General features: G+C 41.2%; 2 protein-coding genes across 4 annotated transcripts in view; both read right to left on the reverse strand.

The window, feature by feature from the left end:
• LOC142152881 (protein diaphanous homolog 1-like) overlaps window positions 1-17,355 on the reverse strand; it is a 418,442-nt gene that overhangs the window by 221,434 nt on the left and 179,653 nt on the right. The gene's annotated exons all lie outside the window — the stretch shown is intronic.
• Window positions 10,239-17,355, reverse strand: part of LOC142152878 (protocadherin gamma-B4-like) — a 50,071-nt gene continuing 42,954 nt past the window's right edge. For all 3 annotated transcript variants that reach the window (XM_075209937.1, XM_075209936.1, XM_075209938.1), the window contains exon 4: window positions 10,239-14,988. In XM_075209937.1, coding sequence (XP_075066038.1) covers window positions 14,771-14,988 — 218 coding nt within the window. In that variant the 3' untranslated portion in view covers window positions 10,239-14,770. The remainder of the gene's footprint in view (window positions 14,989-17,355) is intronic.

Genomic DNA, 17,355 nt, shown 5'->3' on the forward strand with positions numbered 1-17,355 from the left:
CTTAGGCTGCAAAAACAAAATCTATCAGAGAGATAACAGGAACTTTAGGAGTAGCCAAATCAACAGAGAAAAAACGAATGCACTGGTGAGCTCATCAACACATAAAGACCTGGAAGACAGCGGTGGATGATCGCATGAGTCTTTCCATGGTAAAGAAAAACCCCTTCACAACATCCAGCCGAGGGAAGAACATTTTTTGTGCAGCTACTTGTGGTGTGGTCATGGCTTGCACTCCGCTCTGCTTACTCCCAAAGTCAACAAGGATCTGATCTCAAGATACATGTGGTGGTGACTATGGGTGTAGGTTTACTCTGCTCTACTAGATCAGGCACTGCAGGATACGTACAATACCTATGTGGAATATAAATTTTCAAAAGAACGCTTAGAAAAATTGTGATAGGATGGACCTCCTATGCCATCCTGTCTGTTGTTGCTGAGAACCGGCTGGGCTTACTTTGCCACCGTTCCTTTTCGTTATCCCAAATGCGCCCTCTAACCGCAGTGGGAGGAGATTATAAATGCTGCCACCACTGGACTCCTTACCGGCATCCAGAACCGGGTTCCTTCTGGGTAACTGTCTGTCACACACTGGTCCCATAGACAGGTACCGGCGCTGTGACTTTCCTCTTGTATACGGTGATTGAACTTACTCCTGGTTCTGAGACATCACTTTTACTCAGGTGTTCCTTGTTACCTGCTTCTGGACCTCCTCCCGATTCTCATTGGTTCTGGAGTATTATTTAAACCTCCCATGGTTCTTTTCTCATTGCCTGTTCTTCGTGTTACTTACTCAGTACTAGGATATGGCTTCCATAAGTTTGATCTTCCTATCATTCATCGTTATCTGAATTCAACTGAAACTTCACTCCGCTTCTAACCTGCACGCTGAACTATCATTGGGAACTGTCCGCTGCACCTGTGTCTATTACTACAGCTCAAGTTTCTCATCTTTACTCGACTGGCTCAACATCGTTATTACTTCACGGTTAGATCTACTGCCGAGTTACCAGTCATCTGTAGCTCCATGCTTGGCTCAGCTGAAACTTCACTCCGCTTCTAACCTGCACGCTGAACTATCATCGGGAATCGTCTGCTGCACCTGTGTCTATTACTACAGCTCAAGTTTCCCATCTTTACTCGGCTGGCTCAACATCGCTATTACTTCACGGTTAGATCCACTGTCGAGTTACCTGTCATCTGTAGTTCCACCCATGGCTCAGCTGAACTTCACTCCGCTTCTAGCCTGCACGCTGAATGATTATCGTGAACTGTTTGCTGCACCTATGTCTATTACCACAGCTCAAGTTTCTCATCTATACTCGGCCGGCTCAACACTGCTGTGACTTTACTATTGGATCCACTGCAGTGTTACCTGTCACCTGTAGTTCCACGCACGGCTTAGATGTACTTTGCTTCTTCGCTACTTCTAGGTAACGAATGGTTTGACATACTTGTGTTCATCTAAGTCATTTGGGATTGTTATCTGTAGAATCTACGAGCTCAACACCTTTGCCTTTCTACTATGAGAATTATCGCTATACCAGTAACTCACTTGCTACGTTGAATCATCTTTATTTTCGGATCAGCTAGTTCTGTATTATTACTCTGTTCGGACTGTGGCTGTACCAGTGATTCACATTCCTCTGCCGTGTGGTACTTTTTCGGATCTAGCATTCTCTATTCAACATCCTCAGCGTTGAACTATTGTTCTACTCATCCCCTGCAGTTGTCAAGGGTTACCAACTGTGAAGTAGCATATTGTGATTTATCTCTTCTTCCTGACCAACCTGCCGTGCGTTCAGTGTCTGCCGTTGTATATATATATCTTCTCGTCTCAATCATACCAAATGCCAATATATTACTTTGCAGCACATCCCAGCTTACAGCTACCATCTCCCAGTGTTATCATTATCAGTGATCTTGTGAGCCATGAACTTTTAACTGGTGAATATCATCATTTCACTTAACCATTGTGTCCTAACCTCCACTACCCTCTTCCAGTAATTGTCTGGGAGACCGCGACCTGCGGGACAGGAGCAGCGGAGACCATATTTCCTTGCGGGAATCTCTGGTGAAGACCTCCTACCCGTTAGACTCTGCACTCCTGGGCGAGTTCCATTTTGGCAGAGGCAAGGGATCTACAAAATCATTCAGAGTCATGACACAGTCACTGCTAGGGTACCCCCTTGCTGGTACACCTGGGCTGGTACCCCTGACCTCTTACTATGGATCAGGGTATCCTACATGGCCTATCACACAGGCCAGAGCTGCTGGGTAGCAGGCAGAGCGGTGGTACTGGAAAGCTGGGTGAAACCTCAGACAGCCGTGAACGGATTAGATTTTGGGTCTAATCTGTAGGTCACAGGATTTTCAGCATGGAGAATATCTCAAGCAGGACTTTGAAGCAAGTGTTGTTTTATTTGCTTTCACAGTGGTTGAAGGCACCAGTGATAAGTTCAGATGGAACAAGAATGATACATTCAGTACAAACCAGTGCTGTTTTATACAGTTTGGACACAACCGCACAGGTTAAGCCAGCTCTCTGAGGTCTGAGTTATTTTTAGTATCATGGGGCATTATGTTTACCCAAACATGGATTTACATGCAATGCAAAGCTAACAATATTTACACTGTGATATCCTAAAACTTGCTGTGATTTATTGCATCCTGTTGTAGAGACAGAGGAAACCTAACAGCAAGTCTAATTAAACCTTCCTGTGCCTTCAGCTGTGCTGGACACTCACACATCAAAAGGTCTAACTAACATGAGATTAACATGGGGCCTTTCCTCAGACAGTTGCAGAATACAGATTTCCTCCACTCTATTGCTAACTTGAGAATTCCCAAACAAAAGTTACAAAACCCCAAACAAGTAATTTCCGTACCAAAATACACAAAAGACTTCCTAAACAAATGTTTATTGCATCAGAAATGAATACCTCAGAAATGAATGCAATTCCTCTACAAAGTGCCACACGTTATAGTAAAATCAGTACATTTAAATGGTATAAATAAGCGCCCTGCCCTATTTCCTGTAAATAAACTTATACCGTAAGTTATTTAGAAGTGATCCAGTCGCTATATATATATATATATATATATATATATATATATATATATAATATATATATATATGTATATATTTATTTATATTCAATTATTGTCCATATTACAGTCATTTATGATTATACATGGAAATTTAAGAAAAAAATGTTTTTTCTTGTTTGATTTTCTTGAAAAACATTTATTACGGTGTACTTAATGTCTACTCTACATAACAGACATTTTTACAGTTACTCCTGATTGCAAACACATGCTATAGCATGCGTACAATACTGACATAACTAGGACTCAGGACTTATACCAGACCTCTAGCTGGAGCAAGAAATACGGCGGAAAATCAGTGTACTTCTGTGTGCGCCCGAGTTTGACATGGACATGGCCAGGCGCGGGCTGACAGATGTCAGCCCGGGGGGCGCACAGGCGGCCGCATCACATGACACGGGATGCGGCCACCTGTGCGCTGCGGCGGCCGTATCACGTATATTGTGAAAATAGACTTGCATCCGGGGGGCAGCCCCAGCACCGGTAAGATTGAGCGGCAGCCCGCCCCTGATCATGGCTGCATGGGAACGCCCTTCCTGTACATTGCCTACGTGCATCTGCGCATTCCCCACCATGTTCACTTCCCGAAATTGTAGGCTGTAAGTGGCGTTTGCGCTCGAAGATGAGTTGAACGTGGCTGTGTTCTAATGAGTATCGTCCAGTTCTGACCATGTGCAGATCGATTTTGCAGGAGATACACACATAATCGGCAGATATGTTCATTAATGACTCAGATACATAGTGTTCAGTGCTATTATTGGATGTAGGTAGACAATTATGTAAGTTGTAGTTTATTGCCACATGATGTTGTAATATCCCAGGAAGCTGCCCTTCCCCATTAAAACTGCATATTAAAACATACACAGCCAGAAAACTGCTCCTGGGATTCACAAAAGCTCTTGTACAATGTGTTTCCTCGGTCACAATAATAAAACAGAAATGTTTCTTGGTAAATATTAGATTTATTACAGCTACTTTTTAAATATGAAATTAGCCTTTCAATTCTCTCTCTTACATATACCTCTGATGTCTCCAACAGTCCCACACCGCTGATTCATACAGGTAGTGGTGTTGTTGAAAGTGACTCCCATGTCTAGCTCCCTGGCATGCAAATTGCACTTGTACTAAGGCATTGCCAAAGTCACTGCCTGTTTGAATCAGGCGAATGGAAATAGTACACAACTAGAGTCATGCAGTTTTAGGACGTAGAAACTAAGGAATATATTTTACATTTACATTTTTTGCACCCTTGGCAAACCACAAATCCTAAGGCTAGGAGAAAAAGATTGCAATTTCATTAAATGGCACCTATTTGTGGATATAGGACTACATGCATTCTTTGGGACAGTCATGCATCTTTGCATTTGAGTGTGTCCTCCAAGCATATTGCTTCAGTGTCATTCAGATTGGGTGACAGTCTTGCTGAGTGGGACATAGCCTATTTCTCCTTTGACCACTCTAAAGGGAATTGTTGCACTCCAAAACTAAAGCCATGAATCTGAAAATACTACTTGGAGGTGTTTTGATGTATCTTGCAAACTGATGAGTTCTAGAAATCACCAGACACTCTGATCATAGCTCCAAAGGTTTTGCTCCTGTAACTTACTCATGTGCACCATGGGATGCTACTCCTGACAACTTGGAGACTAAAGGATGTATTTGCAGTTTTTATTCTTTTAAACAGCATTTTTATTAAAGGCAAAACCCAATGGGCTTTGTCTTTAATAGAGTTGTTCTTTTAAGAAATGGCGGCAAGTCACTGAGAATCGTCGGCTTGTGAGAACCGCCACATAGGAAATATACCCCTGGGTCTCCATAAGATGCATCACAGGAAATCTTCCCTGAATCCAATGTTGACTGGACCATATCAAGTCTAAGGAGCCCTCAGCTACTCAGTCACACTTGTTATGTATAAAGTGTTATCTTTCCAACTAGCGGCTTCAGCAGGGGACTTGTCTTCCACTATTATCTTACACTATTCCACCATTGCGTTTTTCAATGAAAGACAGTTGTCAGAACTCCCACGTGAGGATAACCTGACTGATTGTGAGGGCCCAGGACTAGTAACAAGTGTTGATAAAGAGATCCTGGGCTAAAGCCAGCACCTTTATCAAATCAGTATATCTTCAGCCAGCTACTTCTGATTTTGGTGTAATGTAATATGAAAAAAATTAAACATGCTCATTAGGGAATAGTCTGTGCAATATTACTGTAGCATTCACTCTACATACTACACATTATAATAGAACAATTTATATATGCACTCATCAGTACAAAGTTAATGTTTCAGACATCAGAAACATATTTAAATCTTAGGTTGCCTTCCATACACTGCCAGAGTATTGTGATTATTATGTCATGAATCAATGCAGGAATACAGCTAAGGAGCCATGAATAAGATGAAAAATATTCAATGTTTATTGCTGAAGAGAATGAACAGACAATGGAATAATGAGCTTTGTAGTAATTACCAGGTATACGGCAGTTACAGTTAAACAGGAGGTATGGAAAGATTCCAGGCAGCAAGTGCAGGGAAATGCAGAGCTAAATACCAGGTTCACAGATGATACAGGTCAGCAGAATGTATGTGGAGATCCCAAGCAGCATAAACCCAGGAGCACAGCAGGAGGAAGTAACAACAATGAATAGCATTATGTGACCACAGAGTGTAACATCAATAACCAGCAATGAATGCTGGGAGAGACAGGTATACATAGGGAACAGCCAGGTGCCAGGGATAATTAGGGCAGCAGGGTTAACTCCTAAGGGACTAGAAGCAGGCACAATAGCAGCACCTCTGGTGATCAGAGGTACTGCTACAACACATAAAAAGAAATATAAATAATAAAGTCTAATAGTCCTGGAGGCAGGAGCTGCCAATACAAAGCAGCAAGCTGCAGGCAGATCGTGAAAGTACCCCCTCCCTTAAGGGCCGATTCCAGACGCCCAATTACCAAAAATGTCTGAATTCATCGGAATCATAGTCCAGAATAGGGGGTCCGGCAGAAAAGTCCTCGTCTATGGTCAGAGAGGCAAACGAGACCATGCCAGATGGAAGTTGAAGCACTGCAGAACCTCCTTTCTTTTTACGTCCTCCCCTTTTACGGGACTTCCTTGAAGTTGGGACCTGCGCCAACTGGGTGGAGCACAAAGGTATCTCTTGGCCAGGTGAGATGGGTGGTATCGCTGACAATGCAGAGGCCCCACAAGATGGCATAGCGGGAGGTGTTACAAACTTGTTGATTACTGCCTCAGTAAAGGATTGTAAGTCCGATAACATGGGATTATCTGTCTCAATAAATGGGTTTGCCCATTCCAAAGCCTCTCCCCATAAATGGTATATTAGGAATAGTACCTGTCTCTTAGGGCTACTAACAAGGCTTGGTTTGGAGGGGATCTGTGAAGCAAAAAACCTCAGAAGGGCATTAAATTGGGAAGGATGCCCCTCAAAGAAAGGTGATGGTTCAGACTTGGCACCCTCGGTAATGGATGGTTCGGATTTGGCAGACGACCTGGCAGCAGGCCTGGACTGAGCGGCAGGCTTGGCAGCAGGCCCGGACTGGGCGACAGGCTTGGCAGGGACAGCACTGTGAGAAGCCTGAGGGCAGACAGCACTTTGAGAAGCCTGGGGAGCAGACAGCACTTTGAGAAGCCTGGGGGCAGACAGCACTTTGAGAAGCCTGGGGGCAGACAGCACTTTGAGAAGCCTGGGGGGCAGACAGCACTTTGAGAAGCCACAGAGCATACAGCACTTTGAGAAGCCACAGAGCAGACAGCACTTTGAGAAGCCACAGAGTAGACAAGTGGTAACTCAGGCTGAACTGCATAGAGTGGTAACTCGGGCTGAACCGCATAGAGTGGCAACTCGGGCTGAACCGCATAGAGTGGCAACTCGGGCTGAACCGCATAGAGTGGCAACTCGGGCTGAACTGCATAGAGTGGCAAGGTTTCTGCAACGGACTGTTGCTCTGGAACAGAGACAGCGTCTGGAGACTCGGAACTGGAGGCAGTGGCTGGAGACTCGGAACTGAAGGCAGAGGCTGGAGACAAGGAACTGGAGGCAGCGGCTGGAGACACGGAACTTGGTAGCATGGTAAAAAGAGACTCAGGACCAGGCAGTACGGTAACAAGAGACTCAGGACCAGGCAGCACGGTAGCAGGAGACTCGGGTGAAGAGGCTGCAGCAGGAGACTCGGGTGCAGAGGCTGCGGCAGCAGACTCAGGACCAGACACGGTGGCAGCAGGCTTAGGACCGGACACAGTGGCAGCAGGCTCAGGACCGGACACGGTGGCAAGAGGCTCAGGACCGGTCACGGTGGCAAGAGACTCAAGACCGGACACGGTGGCAAGAGACTCAAGACCGGACACGGTGGCAAGAGACCCCAAGCTGGAGGCAGATGATGACACCTTGGAGCTGGAGGCAGAGGCTGGGACCTCAGAACAGGAGACAGGCTGGGACCTCGGAACAGGAGACAGAGGCTGGGACCTCGGAACAGGAGACAGGGGCTGGGACCTCGGAACAGGAGACAGGGGCTGGGACCTCGGAACAGGAGACAGGGGCTGGGACCTCGGAACAGGAGACAGGCTGGGACCTCGGAACAGGAGACAGAGGCTGGGAACTTGGAATAGTGGCTGGAGCTGGCGCCTTAGGACTGGCGGCTGGAGCCTCAGGATAGGCAGCTGGGGTTAGCAGATTGGGTCTCATCCCAGAGAATAGAAATGGTGGAGCGTAACCAAATTCGGAATGCAGAGAGGAAACAACAGAGGATGAATCAGTAGGCTGTCGTGGTCTGCGGAGAGGACAGTCCTGTAAGATGTGTACATTGCTGGCACAGTAGAGACACAATTTGTGTGTTATTCTGCGCCGCAGCTCCTCTTCGGAGAGATGGGGCGTGGACCACCTGTGAACCGGGATTTAGTTACTCCATAGTTCTTAGTAAATGGCAAATTTGTAGGAGCACAATTAAGAAGTGCTGTTTGCACAGATTCAACAGCAGAGAAGGTTGGTGGTGACAAATCACCTGCTTCTGCATTAGGAGAGACAGAGTCTGGCAGTCTCCTGAGTGAGTCCATAAGTAGGAAAATTTAGCCAGCTGGGAGCGTAGCAGGATTATATCCATCTGTAAAGCCTGTAGTTGTGGCAATTCAAAGGCTGGTAAATCACACATGTTCCAAATGCAAATGAATTGCAGAACAAAATGGTCCCAGAATAAAAAACTTTCACCTGACTCCTAAGCTGTTTATTGGGCTGGTTTATACTGTCACAAATCAATGCAGGAATACAGCTAAGGAGCCACAAATAAGGTGAAAAACATTAAATGTTTATTGCTGAAGTGTATGAACAGACAATGGAATAATGAGCTTTGCAGTAATTACCAGGTATACGGCAGTTGCCGGTAAACAGGAGGTATGGAAAGATTCCAGGCAGCAAGTGCAGGGAAATGCAGAGCTTAATACCAGGTTCACAGATTATACAGGTCAGCAGAATGTATGTGGAGATCCCAAGCAGCATAAACCCAGGAGCACAGCAGGAGGAAGAAACAACAATGAATAGCAGGATGTGACCACAGAGTGTAACATCAATAACCAGCAATGAATGCTGGGAGAGACAGGTATACATAGGGAACAGCCAGGTGCCAGGGATAATTAGTGCAGCAGGGTTAACTCCTAAGGGACTAGAAGAAGGCACAATAGCAGCACCTCTGGTGATCAGAGGTACTGCTGCAACACATAAAAAGAAATATAAATAATAAAGTCTAATAGTCCTGGAGGCAGGAGCTGCCAATACAAAGCAGCAAGCTGCAGGCAGATTGTGACATATTATTATCATTGCTCAAGCAGTTTGTTCATTGATTATCCTGGGTTTTACAATTAAAATAAGGGCCATTTATCATCCATATTGGATGTATCTACAGTTTATTTTTTCTTGTAAGACATTTCATTAATCAAATCTAAATTCTAGTAATGCATAAAGCCTAGTTGTGTCAATCACAGTTACATACAGTATATATGAAATATCTTTATCTAGTAGTGATGTCAACAGGTGGCCATAGGACCACTTGCTTCTCATCAAGCTTTCACGTTTGCCCAATCTGCACTATTCTCAGCTTTACGCCCAATCTGTACTATTCTCAGCTTTACGCCCAATCTGTACTATCCTCAGCTTTATGCCCAATCTGTACAATTCTCAGCTTTATGCCCAATCTGTTCTATCCTCAGTTTTATGCCCAATCTGTACTATTCTTAGCTTTATGCCCAATCTGTTCTATCCTCAGCTTTATGCCCAGTCAGTACTATTCTTGGCTTTATGCCCAATCTGTACTATTCTCAGCTTTATGTCCAGTCAGTAATATTATTGGCTTTATGCCCAATCTGTACTATTCTCAGCTTTATGTCCAGTCAGTACTATTATTGGCTTTATGCCCAATCTGTACTATTCTCAGCTTTATGTCCAGTCAGTACTATTATTGGCTTTATGCCCAATCTGTACTATTCTCAGCTTTTAACAAACTAAGTGCAAACGGGCAGTTACCCATAGCAACCTATTATAAATATTATATATTGATTGATTTAGTACAAATACAATGAAAGCAGTTGTATGATTGACTGTTATGGCCACATTAGCTTCACTCCATATATGAAGGATGTTCTGATTCCGTTTCTATTTTTGTATGTTAATTTTAGAGCTATTGAGCAAATCATTTTGGACATGTAGACTCCCTGTCTATATCAGATCTGTAATCCACTCAGATTACAGATCTGTAAAATCCCCATAGTCAAGTAATAATGTCAGGGGATTCTAAAGAAAACATATTTTTATTTTCTGCAGTACCATACATGGCCAACAGAGTCATTCCATTTTTAATTTCCTTATTTTGTAGCATTCTGGTGAGTTAAGTGTACAATATTTAGATTGTTTTGTGTTTATTATTTATATGCTGATTTGAACATTCGGCTCCTAAAAGAGGAAAAATCGAAGTAAAGCAATATATATATATATATATATATATATATATATATATATATATATATATATATATATTAATAAACATAGTTCTTTACTTAACTCCTTCATTTACTATATAAGTAAGTTTAAAAACAAGAGTTTTGTGTCACACAAAGAACTGACTCAGTTTGAAGAAAACATTTTATTTTTCCCCAGAGGGAAAAAAAAGCAATAGAAATATTAGAGTATAAAACTTGCATGTAATACAACAACAATGGATTAAGTGGATCATAGTATATAATATAATGAAGAGTAGAATGTATTGTATGATACACTGGACATACAGGTGCATTGGTATAATAGACATGTATATCATAAGCCGCACATGAGGATTTAAAGGAGAGGTGAGATTACTGATATCTACAGGTTATTAGTGTAAAAGAGTAAATCACTAATACATGGTGGTGTTAGCTTCACAAGACAAGCATTGGTAAAAAGAGATGGGAAGCAGTAATTTGGACCATTAAACATTTAAACTGTTCTTAAAATGCCCTTGGGATAAATGCAGAGTATTATATTTTCCCAAGGATTGGGATGTTTAAATATGCCACACAGTAACATGCACATAAGGGCACTATTCCTAACTTAATACCAAGTCTGGGATGCTTACAGTCCTGAGCACAATAGTCTGGCAAAGATGCTGTTGAGTTGCTTGTGAACTTGACATTTTGACATATAAAAAGGAACATTCACAAGGTCTTACAAAACAAAACTCCACAAAAAAAGCACATAGATGATAACAAGCAATATTGTATCTTGTTTACTAGGAAACGTAACCCTTGTATGCTGGCAGACCGAAGTTAGGCACTTTAAACTATCCGAGAGTTACTTGGTACATAATACACAAGTTATGTTAATATATGTATAACATCCTGTAACTTTTATATGTATAAATGGTGAGTTATGATGTCATCGTTTCAGTATTAATCAAAACTAGCATATTAAAAGGAATAACACCATACCCCATAGTGAAAATTATAGGAATAAAAGAAGTCATCTTTCACGCCCTGTATATAAGCACTTGGCCTGCAGCCCTGTTCCGTTATATGGTCACAGAACTACATACCTCTCAATTGTCCCGATTTTGGAGGGAATGTCCCGTAGCGCAGTCCTAGGAATGGGTGGAGCTTACATGAAAATGGGCAGGCATCTTTTGAGAAGATTGGGGCTTATTTGTTCCAATTCTGCATGTCTTAATGTTGGGAGGTATGGAACTAATCTGTGCTAATAAGATCCTTAGAACCTAAACAGGTATAACTTAAGGGTTCCATACCATATTTATGCTACAGTTAATCAAACTCAAAGTTCCATTGTCTTAAACAGGTTCTGTCCTTCCTCCTTACCTTGTATCTTCCCTGGTAAAATATGACCATACATAGTTGCCAACTGTCCCTATTTTCCAGATGCAGTCCCAGGTTTTAAAAATGTATCTTTGGAAACATTTTCCCTGGACACATTCCTTCATTTTATTACTGACTAGCTGCTCAGTATAATTTATCATTTGCTTTATATTTACTATAATCCTCATGATCAATTTTTGTTCTTGTGGGCTTTCTATGTTAATATTTTATTTAACTAGATTGATTAAAATCCAAATGCAAAATATGCGATGAGAATAGCAGCACACTGAGGTACGCCTTGATAGTACCAAGCATGCTAAGGTGCTCTGTAGCAAAAGACTCCTGGAAATTATTTTTAAAGTTAGCAAGTATGTCTATGGCAACAAACCCCACAAATGTTCAGCCATATCAGGTGACGTAAATAGCTCATACTTGCTTACTCTAACGGAACGTCCAAGAGAATCCCGATTGTTGGGTAGTGCTCCTGTACTCACAGGAGAGTGCGCCATCCTAAAGAGGTCGGGACCCTGATCATGCATTTTGCGTCATTAGGCATTACCAGGCATATCCTGATTACACGAGTCTCGTTAACGTGGCCCTTCCCCCACTGCTCGTTGGACTTTACCCCACCCTATACTTGCCTTTTTAAACTTCCTCTCTACGAGATGTGAAAGGTGAGTCCAAAAAGTAGTCAAGTATGACATAACTCCATGTTGCATTCAACTGGTTTCAGCAATGTAAGATAATACTGATCCAAACCTATAAAACTGTAAATATGAGTGAAACAGAAAATAAATACACAAATAGCTATTTGTAAACAAAAACCCAGAACCTAATTAGTTAGTGTCTTTTAGGCTGTAAAATGAAACTACTCTCAGCAATTTCATAAAATGCGAAGCACAAGTTTACATATAAGTGCAATATCAATCATGGTTAACTCATTGCCTACAAACAGTGCACATAGTGGAGGCTGCCATTTTGCGACAATGTTTTATGAATGAACTTAAAATTAGGGATTTTTATTTATTATTGTTCATTTATATAGCGTCAATCATATTACGCAGTGCTGTACTGAGAATGTGTAATCATTCACATCAATCCTTACCCCATTGGAGCTTACAGTCTAAATTCCCTACCACATAAATGCACAGACAACGGTCAATTTACAAACTCCACACAGTAAGTGCCCTGGTCAGAATTATCCTAGCACTGTGAGGCAGCAATGCTAACTACTGTACCATAAATATCACTAAGCCTCAACTATGTCTAGTTCCTAGTGAATTGATAAGCTAAATATTGGTTCAGTCCACAAAATGACTACCTACACTGTGTGTAGGCGATGGATAAACTTTATTTACTTTGTTTTGACCAGTTATTGTTCTTGTTGATTTTGCTTTATGCAAAATAATTAAATGAACCCCATGCTTCATTAAGACATGCAAAATATGAGTCTTATTCCAATGCACCTGTGGATACCATATGGATTGCCAGCATGCAGTTTTCTGTACAGTTATTTAAAAACATTATCAACCTCAACCAATTGCTGCAGGTAGAAATTTGCTTCAGCTGCCCATCTAGATGTGTTTACAGTATTGGAATAAAATCTCCCAAAATTTTAAATGAAAACTATCATCAAATTTTACTTTTAATGTATTGTGCAAATTGAATAATCATTTAAAATTGCAGTCTATTTTATTAGAAAAAAATGCATCATTTTTATTACATGTGATGACCCTCTTTCTTATTATGCTACTATTTATGCAGAGCTTTTGATCAAAAAATAAACCTGTACATGGTTATCACCAAAATAGTTATACTTGCAATCTGTAAAAGTTTACAAGACATTGGAAAGAGAGATTAATCATTACAAAATATTAAATGATAACAAACTGTGCATTTTCCTAATGAAATAAAGGTCTTTTTAAGCTATTATTTTGATGATAGTTTTCCTTTAAACAGGACCTGTCACCTGTATACAACAGAAGCAACCATTTTGTAACCTGAACAATTCATAAGACTGCTGTTAATCAACCATCAGTTACTAGAAACCAGTGATTTACTAGGAGCCAATGAGGTACTTCGTGCCTCATTGATAACACTGATTCCAAAAAGATCAAAGGCTGTATTCTTATGAATGTTAATTCAGCTCACCAAATGCTTGCCAACCTCCACAGTTTGCAGCGGACAGGTTCATTTTTAGAGAGGTTTTAACTTAACACTTTTTTTCTACCAGAATAAAAATCAAGATATCACAATGAATAGTACTAGATTATTTGCTACACAATCGCTTATATATTATTACAATCACAACATACATTCTTTACATTTGAGTGAACAAATGATATTTCTTCTTTTTTTATTTTGCAATCCCCCTGTTGTTTTATGCTGCTTAAGTTCCACAAGTATAGAAAAAAATTGGGCACTGTACGGGCTGCAGACACCAACCAGACACTAAAACATCTTTGAAAATCAACATTCTTAATTTTCATATAGCCTGTCCCATACATGTGTTCTTTCGTTTTATCTTATGTAGTCTTTCTTTTTAATCTCCCAACCATTACCATTTATTTTTATCTAAAAAAAACATCCCTTTCCTTTCAAATAGGAATCTCCATACTATCTTTATTCTTTGTAATTGATCAGTTTGGCCTTCAAAAGAGGTGCACTTCAGAAGCCAGTTACTTGTGGTACAGATGCCAAAGACTTGTGGCTTTATGAGTTACTTGCCTATTCTTCTGTATGTATGTACTGTATAGTACACAAACCTGAATCTTATTATTTTGCTGATAAACATCTCTTCAGTTTGACTCTATTGTAACAGTGATAGCCATTGACTAGAGTTGTGATTGAATGAATATCTCATTTCAAAGGTCCAGTTTGTTCACGTGGAGCTTTGTAATTGGAATTGTACTGGAATTAAACTTGGCAAGAAGAAAAATGTGCTCACTCAGTAACCTCATTACTTCTTCATGACTATAGTGCAAAGGGTTTAGAGTCAGTTGACTTTCTGTTGTATTTGTCATAGGTGTGTTTTTTAAATAAAGTTATATATTTTTAATAATATTCTTTTTAGAAAGGGGACATTTTATAGGCCAGAAAAAAAGCTTAAACTAGCATTTGCTGACATCATTGCATGTATGAAAAAATAACTTTTGATATGGTTTCATGGCAAGTACTATTAGCATAATCGACTCTGCTTCCAACCGCCTTCATTTGAACTTTCACTTTCATTTTTATGCCTTTCTTTGTAACAATGACATTCAAAATGATTTGGCTGGGGCTAAGTGCTCAGAGGATTATGTTCTGTTGGTGCACAATGTTATTTTTTCTCCTTTTTGGCTGCTTTTTTCTTGTTTCCTCCTGAAGGGGCAGGAACCTTCCCTTCCTGTTTCACAGCAGCATTAAGAGTAGCCGTCCCTGGAATATATATGTTCTGTCTGTAGTCAGGTACATGCTGCAGAGTAAACTGGGGCCCATAGCAGGCCCCCAGACCCATCGTTCCTGTTCCGCCTCCAATGTTGGAGCTTTCAGCAGCTTCTGGGGGATGAAAGGGAAACTTCAATTTACAATGACACACACTTAAATAGGAAAATGTGATAAGGATTACATTAACACATTGTAATAACAGGCTACACTCTAAAAATGACTTTGTGTGTCTTTTTTCGTTTAGCTACTGGGCAACCACCAAGGGCACCTAATAACCGATTTGCCTTTTGTTACATGCACCAGGTTATTTACAGTTTACAGATTATACGCCCTTATGGGATTTAGAATTCAAGGGCATAACAGTATTGTTGGTGCCCTGGTTTGGCATCACCAGTTAGTAATGTTGTTGTCATTGTTACAGATTTGACGCTACATCATAGATTGTATTGTTGTGTTGTTTTTGTTTGTTTCTCCTCTTTTTCATCCCTCCTTTATTTTCCTAAATTTTCATTCTCTATTTTTTATTTTTTTTTACCGCCCCTCCCCCCCTCTGGTCAATTACTCACTACAATAATGTTCTAGTTACACCAGCCAACTGAGCTGGATAATCTTTCACGGCCCCTCATATGGCCAACCAATACCTCACTAAATTCACCACCCCCCACAAGCACCCTTACTAGTATTGCAATGTATTTTTTTCATTGTGTTATTTCTATGATAGCCCTATCAGGGGCTCTCCTCTCTGAGGGTTATGGCCTATTTAGGCCTTCTTCTCATCTCTCCTCTCTTCTTTCTCTTACCTGTGGCTTCCTTCCTTGCTCCCCTTCCCTCTCTCAAATCACCAAGTGGACTGATGCTTATTTTTGTTCCCAATTTGTTTATGTTCTAAAAAATTTCTTGCTGATATTATATAGGAAGTACTCTATCTCCAACACCCATGGCGCTCAAAGTGCTCTCGATTAATGTCAACGGCCTGAACTCCCCTACTAAACGTGCGGTGGTCTTGGGAGCCTGCAGGAGAGAGGGAGCTAATATAGTTTTCCTCCAGGAGACACACCTCACAGGACAGCATACTTGTCTCCAAAGTAAGCTTTATACTCAAACGTTTTTTGCCTCTGCGGATTGCAAGAAGCGTGGAGTAGCTATTTTAATACACAACAGAGTTCCCTTCCTCCTAACTCAATCACATTCTGACCCAGAGGGACGTTACCTGATTTTGATAGGCACACTCCGCTCTGAACAGGTCACTCTTATCTCTCTATATGCACCAAACCAGGGTCAAAGCGCCTTTTTCTCAGATGTGTTTAATCGCATTGGGCGCCTTGCACAGGGTCATATAATTCTCGCTGGAGATTTTAACACCATCTTACACCCTACATTAGATAGGTCCTCTGGTTCTTCCAGCCAAAAATCTACTTCTTCCGTAAAAGACTCCCAGTCCTTATTAAAATGCATACGCAATTTATCGCTACATGACACCTGGCGTCTGAAAAACGCTGATGCAAAAGACTTTACACATTACTCTGCCCCACACGGTAGTTACTCCTGCATAGATATATTTGTCTCTCATCCCCTCACTCAAACAATATTAGACGCAGGAATCTCCCCGCTTACCTGGACAGACCATGCCGGAGTGCACATCACCCTTGATTTAATAAATTTAGCTCGACGTTCTCGTCGTTGGCGTCTTGACGACTCCCTTTTGTTGGCCCAATCGACTCGTCAAGAAATTAAGGACGCAATCAAAGAATATAACAACCAAGGTATGCGGTGGTATGCCCGAGTCTGCCACAAAAACACTCATGCACAAAGTATATAATTAAAAAATGTTTATTCTGCAATCAAAGAATATTTTGAATTAAATACTTCAGAGGAAATTGCCCCAGGCATTTTATGGGAAGCCCATAAGGCTACCATTCGAGGTAGATTGATAAGTAAAAGTTCGGCAGCTAAAAAACTAGCATCTCAAGAAATTAATTCCCTTGAGACCGAACTAACCTCCCTTCTTGATCAACATAAACTCCACCCATCCACGACATTACTCACACAAATTTCTGCAGTAAGAGGGCAGCTAAATGCAATTCTTTCTCGCATAGCAGCGAATACTCTCAAAAAATTAAATCAGCAATAATACAAAAAGGCTGACAAAGCCGACTCTATGCTCGCTAAGAAACTGCGACAGAAAAAATCTCGAGGACAGATTACAAAACTCAAAAAATCTTCTAACTCGCAGCCTATATATGACCCGGTGCAAATCGCTCAAGAATTCCACGATTATTACAAAGCTTTATACAATCTCCCTGAGACCTCATCCTCTGTCGAATCTCTTGATACAGAAATTACATCTTTTCTGTCATCTCTCTCACTACCACATCTCTCAGACACTGATATCACTTTCTTGAACGCGGATATCACCCAGACAGAAACAATCTCGGCTATAACAATGATGAAATCATCAGACTCCAGGCCCAGATGGAT

This window comes from Mixophyes fleayi, chromosome 4 (assembly GCF_038048845.1).
Source record: "Mixophyes fleayi isolate aMixFle1 chromosome 4, aMixFle1.hap1, whole genome shotgun sequence".
Classification (NCBI taxonomy): Eukaryota; Metazoa; Chordata; class Amphibia; order Anura; family Limnodynastidae; genus Mixophyes; species Mixophyes fleayi.